The sequence below is a fragment of the Montipora foliosa genome, chromosome 9 (genome assembly GCF_036669935.1).
Source record: "Montipora foliosa isolate CH-2021 chromosome 9, ASM3666993v2, whole genome shotgun sequence".
In the NCBI taxonomy this organism is placed as follows: Eukaryota; Metazoa; Cnidaria; class Anthozoa; order Scleractinia; family Acroporidae; genus Montipora; species Montipora foliosa.
In genome coordinates, this window is record NC_090877.1 from 34,400,643 (window position 1) to 34,408,142 (window position 7,500).

General features: G+C 38.5%; 2 protein-coding genes across 7 annotated transcripts in view; one reads left to right on the forward strand and one right to left on the reverse strand.

Moving 5' to 3' along the window:
• Positions 1-414, forward strand: part of LOC137970135 (kinesin-like protein KIF18A) — a 25,256-nt gene extending 24,842 nt beyond the window's left edge. For both annotated transcript variants that reach the window (XM_068816622.1, XM_068816621.1), the window contains one exon: positions 1-414. This exon is cut by the window's left edge and continues 48 nt beyond it. The gene's annotated coding sequence lies outside the window, so the exon portion shown is untranslated.
• Positions 1-7,500, reverse strand: part of LOC137970136 (lipoyl amidotransferase LIPT1, mitochondrial-like) — a 41,468-nt gene that overhangs the window by 20,457 nt on the left and 13,511 nt on the right. For 3 of the 5 annotated variants that reach the window (XM_068816627.1, XM_068816624.1, XM_068816623.1), the window contains 2 exons: positions 7,485-7,500; positions 6,789-6,898 (listed from right to left, as the gene is read on the reverse strand). The exon at positions 7,485-7,500 is cut by the window's right edge and continues 90 nt beyond it. In XM_068816627.1, coding sequence (XP_068672728.1) covers positions 6,789-6,898; positions 7,485-7,500 — 126 coding nt within the window. Of the gene's footprint in view, positions 1-2,482; positions 2,510-6,741; positions 6,899-7,484 lie in introns of those variants that run through there. The other 2 variants (XM_068816626.1, XM_068816625.1) reach the window with 2 other exon arrangements.

A 7,500-nucleotide genomic window follows, 5' to 3' on the forward strand; every position in this document is an offset into this window, starting at 1 on the left:
TCAATCTACAAAAATTTGCTTTGCTTTGCTAGAAGTATTGTAGTCAGAGTATTTTAAATTTTATTTTAACTAGTCTTCTTTGTTGATTTCCGATTTTAAATGCAGAGAGGCAAAGAATGTTTTGAATTACCTTTTACATGAAAAAAGTTATATTTTTTAAGAATAAGTTCCATCAGAAATTTCCTATTTATTGCAATGTTATACCAAACTTGGTTATTTTTTTAGGTGGTATTTTCACCAAATTATCTCTTCACAGTATTATCAACAGACTCGTGTAACTAGTGGTATGTGAACCTGTCAGTGTGTCTGAGTCGAAATCGAAATGGCTGTTAACATTTATTAATACACATACTAAGTATTGATCTCAATGATGAAGTAGCTTATAATAAATAAAAATGTGAGCTAAGTAGTGTACTTTGGGCAGTTTTCTTGTGATTTTGTGTCAGTTTATTTCAGCTTACTACTTCCCCAAAGATACTTTGGTTTAAACACAGAGTTTCTATTATTTTTGAATTACTGACATCACTGCCAAAGGCTAACAAGGACCTTCCAGTCAAGCTATGTCACAAGTGACCAGTTGTTTTCAAATTTGAGCTGACTATTCAATCTGCCATGCCACATAGTTGCATTTTGCAATTTGGAACATTTCTTCGTCATCAGCATTAAGAAACTGACTTGAGAAAGTTAAATTGGGAGTTATACATAGGTGTAGGACGTTAGCACAAGGCTAGAATTATTCACCTGTCCCTCTTACTCTCAAGGCTGCTTCCAGCATTCTAATTACAGGACAGTTGGCATGTAGTTGGCAATTCACTTATGTGCTTTCTTCATTGTTCAGGTGTATTTTATTTCAAGTTAAAAGTAAATGAACTGTTATTAACAGTCTACCATCATTAACTTAAAAGTGTATATCACCTAAAAAAAACTCTTTCTGTACAACAATTCTCAGCACTTGTCTAATACTAAGACTTTGCTTCACTAAACTGTCTCCTTCAAAGTCTCCCAAAAGTGGAAAAACTTGTAATTATTTTGATCTATGACCACGCAAGGAAGGGTACCGGGTTGACATCATAGACTGCTTTGCATTGCGATAGCTATTTGAAAAGAGTTTGAGGGCCACTAGTTTTTCAGTGATTACTGTTGTGTTACCCTCTATAAACAAAGTTGATTATTATTATTATTATTATTATTATTATTATTATTATTATTATTATTATTATTATTATTATTATGATTATTATGAATAATTTGTGACACCAACCCAGTATCAAACCCATTCCCCTTCATTACTTGGCCATGGATCAAAGTATGACCACATTTCCTGTCTTACAAACTGAATAAAAAGACAGCACAATATAATTATTTGGGACATCACAGAATAAATGAAGTAGAAAAGTTTGTTGAGGTGATAGGCTTTTTAAGAACATGACTAAGTTGAGTGGAGGAAAAAATAATTAAATGTCACACAATCACCTAACAATGGTTTAAGGGTGAACAAGACTGATTTAGCATGCACCACTGGAGTTTCAGGCATTCAGATTATCACACACTTGTCTAGCATAGTTTATGAACTACATTTACACCTATTGCAATCATCAATCCCCCCTTGATCTGGCTTTCTGGGGTATGCAAGTCTGTTTTAAGTCTGCAATAATTGCTGGCTCCAACCTCCAAAAACTGTCATTATCATCATCGTCATCTATGCTGTCGTGGAGTAACCAAATGGCACTTTCACTAGGATGGCCCAGTCTTCTCTATCATCACCAGAAACCCCAACTGCCTCTTCAAAGGTGACTGTTTCCTGTAAATCTAAGAAGATCACCTTGTTCCATCACATCTGTTGTCTACCAGGCCGCCTCCTTCCAGGAGGTTTCCAAAATAGCATTCTCCTTGGCAATCTTTTTGGATCCATCCAGATTACGTCAGTGGGGTTTGACCAGTTACACTGTACAATTTATCATTCGACATGTAATCTCTCCATGTCACTCCAATCATTCACAGCAAACATCGGTTATAAAAAGCAGATACTCGTTTCTCCTCCTGGATGGTAGTATTCCAGGCTTCCATTCCATATAGCAGTGTAGTTAGCACAACAGCGAATAGTCTTGCCTTGGTGTTTATGCTTACATGACTATTAATTTTATGAGAATTGGAAGCAGTCTGTTGAAGGCATCTGCAGCCCTCCCTATGCAGTAGTTTAGCTCTGGGGTGAGGACTCCATTGTGGGCCATGGTGCTACCAAGGTACACAAACTTTCATCATTCCCCATATTGATGGTTAATTGGGTTGGCTCCTTGGATATTTGCATAACTTCTGTCTTCCTTTCGTTTGCTGTTAACCCGACGCTTCCTCCTTTCTGTTCCACCTACGATATTCTATTCTGCAGCCTCTGCAATGTCATAGGCAAAATGGAGGTCTGATGGTCTCTGCCGATGATAATGAGAGCTACGCCATCTTCCCAGAACTATTTCCATATCGTTCTTGTCAAGTGCGTTCTTCAGAACCCAATCTATTTGGATGCCAAATAGCAGAGGTGACCAGATACAGCTTTGTCTCACGCCTGCTGATACTGTAAACCAGTCAGTCATGACTACATCAAGTTTTACACAACATTGAGATCCTTCGTAGGTTATTTTCATGACGTTCACCATTCCAAAAACAATTCCAAAATTTCGCTAGTTTTATGTTAAATAAACAAATTAAATCTCAAAATTTGAGGAAGAAAGAAGAGTGGAATCTTGGTTGCACTGGCACTCTTAAGGACGTCGGTGCCTACTACTGTTATTGAGGATACGTTCTGCGCATCTCGAGATACTCGCATTTCCTATCGGTGATGCTAACCAATACAGTGATATTTTTGTGTGGTTTTAAGACTATCGCGAGAAAGTAGATCTTAGTAAGTACTATTGGTATCCAAAAAGAATATTCAGGGTGACATGCATTGTTGAGAGATAATATTATTAAGTTTCAATTTGAGAAAGAATGCCATAAATTGCTTTGTATTTTAAAGCTTTTTACAAATATTGTTCATGGATTATCTTTGTTACCCCCAATTTTCTTTTTGGATTTCAATAACACTTATTAAGATCTACATTTCCTGCATAATCATGTACCGGGGCAAAAATACCTTTGAATCAGTAGGCACCGTCCTTAACATAATGAGAAATTAAATTTTCCTGCTACATTATTTTTGTCCAAGTTGTTGTTCCACTGTCAAGGTCCTTATGTCAAAAAAGCAACAAGCATGGTATTAACTGGCTGTATTTTATGAGCTTTGTTCTTGGTTGTGCTAAACAAGAGAAGGAATCATTATAGTGGTACTTTTTTTGTGGAAAAAGTAAACTGCAGCAGAAAGAAAGCAACTTCTTTTAACCATTTCACCACTGGGGTGAATTGGTTAACCCATTGACTTCTGACTGACTCCTTAACAGATTTTGTTGGTTCTCTACTCTGCCCAAAGATGTTTTTCCCCGGGTACTCCGGTTTTCCCCTCTCCTCAAAAACCAACATTTGCAGGCGTGGCTCAGTTGGCTAGTGCGTGGCTTTCGAAGCAAGGGGTCCCCAGTTTGATCCTCTGTGACTTCAATGTCTGTTTTGACTTTCCTCTGATCCGTGTAGCTATAGCTTTAAATATTCGTGAAATGGAGAACCGACAGAGGGAGGGGGGTAAAGGGAGCACCATCTACTTCCATTGATACCAGTTTTGTAACTGAAGAAACTACTGACGTTAAATAAATTGACTTTACTTTATTTTACTCTGTCTCACACCAGATGATTTTACTTGTCAACCGGGGATGGATACCTGAGGAGTGAATGGATTAACAACCTCTGTGTCCACTCAAAACTGTCTACGTTTTGAAAATTTATTTTCAACCCAACCAACCAGTAAAAAGGTTTACATGTATTAGAACCAAACGTCTTTACATAAACCTTGTCTTTCTCAAGTATGGCGTGTAAAAATTTGACGGGTTGCAGGTTTTTCTTGCACTAGCGAATTCGAGGATCACCAGAGCAGTAGCAGCAATGTTTTGTTGGGAGAGAGATGGATGAAGATCTTGCTGCATTGTTGATCACAGATGATTAATTAAATAAATAATTAATTCAGGCGACCAACTTGGAGGGCTGGGCACCCCAGCTGAAATGCCCGAAATTTTCCTTAGAGCACAGCCTTAGGTATCTACTGTCTCCTTCAAAGTCGAGCTGTCACGCATGACAAGTATCTACTGTCTCTTTCACAGTCAAGCTATGTCACATGTTACCGGTATCTACTGTCTCCTTCACAGTCGAGCTATGTCACGCATGACTGGTATCTACTGTCTCCTTCACAGGTGAGCTATGCACGCATGACCGGTATCTATTGTCTCCTTCACAGTCGAGCTATGTCACGCGTGACCGGTATCTACTGTCTCCTTCACAGACGAGCTATGCACACATGACCAGTATCTACTGTCTCCTTGACAGTCAAGCTATGGCCATGATGCATGACCAGTATCTACTGTCTCCTTCACTGTCGAGCTATATGTCACGCGTGGCCGGTACCTACTGTCTCCCTCACAGTCAAGCTACATGTATGCACCCATGACCAGTATCAATGAGACTGAAATTAAAATCCGAATTCCTCCTTGGAGCTTCCAAGATTACAATGGGATTGCGAAAGTTGGAAGAAAAAAATAATAATTCATCAAACGCTTGAAACAGCTTTAACTTTTCAAACAACGTTTATTTCATAAATGTGACCTTTCACGCGAAAAGGGGGCTTATGGATTTCATGGTGAACCGTGAAATAAATTTCACGGTCACGGCTCGTGAATTTACTATTTCACTCCGTGAAATTGAAATTTCACGGTAAGTTCACTATTGCTCCAATTCTTTTCACTCTGCTGAGTGAAAAAGTTCACGGCGTGGAATCGAAGACCGTGAAAATAATGAAGTCACGTCGTGAACTCACTTATGTTCACACCGTGAAATTGTTGCTACGCCATTCGTACAAAACACAGGTCACAGGGCACAGGTCACAGGTCACAGGTCATTGTTTTACTAATACAGAATGTATCCTAAACATTCATAAAAGCTAACCTTAGGCCTAATTAGGCCTAAACAAACGTTTTTAGGCCCAAGGTTAGCTCTTATGAATGTTTAGGATACTTTCTGTATTTGTAAAACAATGACTGTGCCCTGTGCCCTGTGCCCTGTGACCTGTGTTTTGTACCTGCCGTACGCCATTTAGAATAACAGGAAAATTTCGTGGTCTGGTTTTGGAATTAAAATTGCGGTAAACAAGATAAACAAAGTTTTGCGTCGGAAATCGAATAATGGTATTTATATCTTCTCCTGTGTGCAAATGTTTAAGTTTTTATGGGGCGCCGGTTCGTTACTTTCGGCGAAATCGAAGTTGGTACGATTGTTTTGCTTTGTTGATGGCACGACGATCTATAATGTGGATGAAAATGACGCCTAACACGAATTACGCTACCGAGCAAAACAGTTTATTTCTTACAGTTTTTCCTGTAGTATAAACAATCAAATACACTGAAAAAAAATTAGTGTAGGAGGAGAGGGAAGCATCCAAAAGCGCACTAGACACCATACAAGGGATGCTCCCCAATTCTGCATGTAATCAACGGTTTGGTCAAAAATACGCAATGAAATTGACATCCCCGATGTGGATCTTAAATCCCTTCTGCGGTTTTAACCAGCCTCTGCTAATCTATGGGGACATTTTTGCCGCCGTCGGCCTGCATCCTTGATTTTAGTTGTCTCTGGTTACTGTACAGTGCATGACAAGGTTGATCTTTACGGAATTCTGTGCATGCAAATGAAAGGCAAACATTTCGTGCGAAGAGTACAACATCCAAAAAAGATGTCATTCATTTCCACTTCGATGAAATACAAACCTTGACGAAAACGTTCAGAAAATCTTGTTACAAGTGCTGGCAAATTTTGGGGACTAATGTTTTTCGATTTTCTCGTAAAATTTATGCGCTGCTCGCAGCCTCGGATTCTAGGAAAAAGTATGCGTAATAGGTTTGGATTTTAAGGGAAATTTTGAGCGGTTAGTCGCACCATTTGGCGCACTCAAAAACATACTATAAAGCGAGTTGCTGTGATTTTTAGTAGACAAAAATTAATGAGCATCAAAAGGTTCACGTCAATGGTTCTTTCACACTCGAAATCTGCCAGAATTAACACAAAACTAACGTATTGATAATGAAATTAATTAATTTTGAAGGGTTTTTTTTTTCCACGGCGTGAATTATTTCACTACCCGGCGTGAACTAGTTCACGGTGGTATGATAAATTTTCACGCCGAGTTCACTCTGTTTTAAAGGAATTTCACGGAATTTCAGCTTGCCTGATATAATTTCACGGTTGTCTGCCGTGAAATCGGCATCATCGTGAAATTTTCATAAGCCCCCTTTTCGCGTGAAGGGTCACAAATTATAAAACGAAAGTTCATAGCTAACGATTTGCGAATTCATATCAAGGAAATTTCCATGGCGAATTCAGAATCTTGAGAGCAAAGTTCAAAACTGGCACACACATTTGAATACTTAATGTGACGTAGCTCCACTGCAACCCTTTCCCCACTAAGAGTCACACTTAAAAGATTTTACTCATCAGCGTTGCCAGTTCACAGGTGAAAGGGTCATCAGGGTGATATGGTAGCCTGGTTAAAAATATACCTGCAATGGGAGTACCCGCCAGCCAAAAAATATACGACATACATTTACACTTTACAACCGTTTTATAACCACACTTCTTTTATTCCCAAGTCATAAAACACTCACAAGCCATTCCATAAACTGATAACATAGATTCCTATCTAGAGCTGTGAGCGAGGTTTTGTTGATGTAGTTCTCCAGTGCCCTCTCAATATCACCACTTTCAAATCTTGCACCTGATAAAAAGAAAATCAAACAAATTAGAGCTCCAAAATAGTAATAATTATAATTATAGTTAAGAAACTGTTTCAAAATTATTCCTTTGTGAACAGAGGTTGTTTTGTTTTGCATACATGTCTTTTTACAGCTGTGTTTAATGCTGCTGTTTAACTTTTTCCACGAGAAACGATTCTTGTTCTATTGAGTATCCACTATCAATATCATTATAGAAATGACTGTCAGTACCTCAAAGCAAATCACTTCTCTGTGATTGGCCAAATTACAACTTACTTTTCAGTCAACCTACACAGCACAGGAAATCACAGCCAATCACAGAGAAGTGATGTGTGTAAAGCTCCTTAACTAACAATTTGGATGTAAGGACCTCACACATGCGACGTTAGAGACATCATTTTGTGGAAGAGGTTTTTCTTGCAGGTACAGTAAATACAATTGGAAAAAGAACTGCAAAACAACACCAAAAAGAATGATACGATAAGAATATAAAATGTAAATGTCAGTATTGTAGAGAGGAGGTAGGTAAGGGTGGCTTTTCTGGTGTTGGTGATGGCTTTTTTACAACATGACCTCTTCCTGTAGTACCTTTCAATCCACCAAC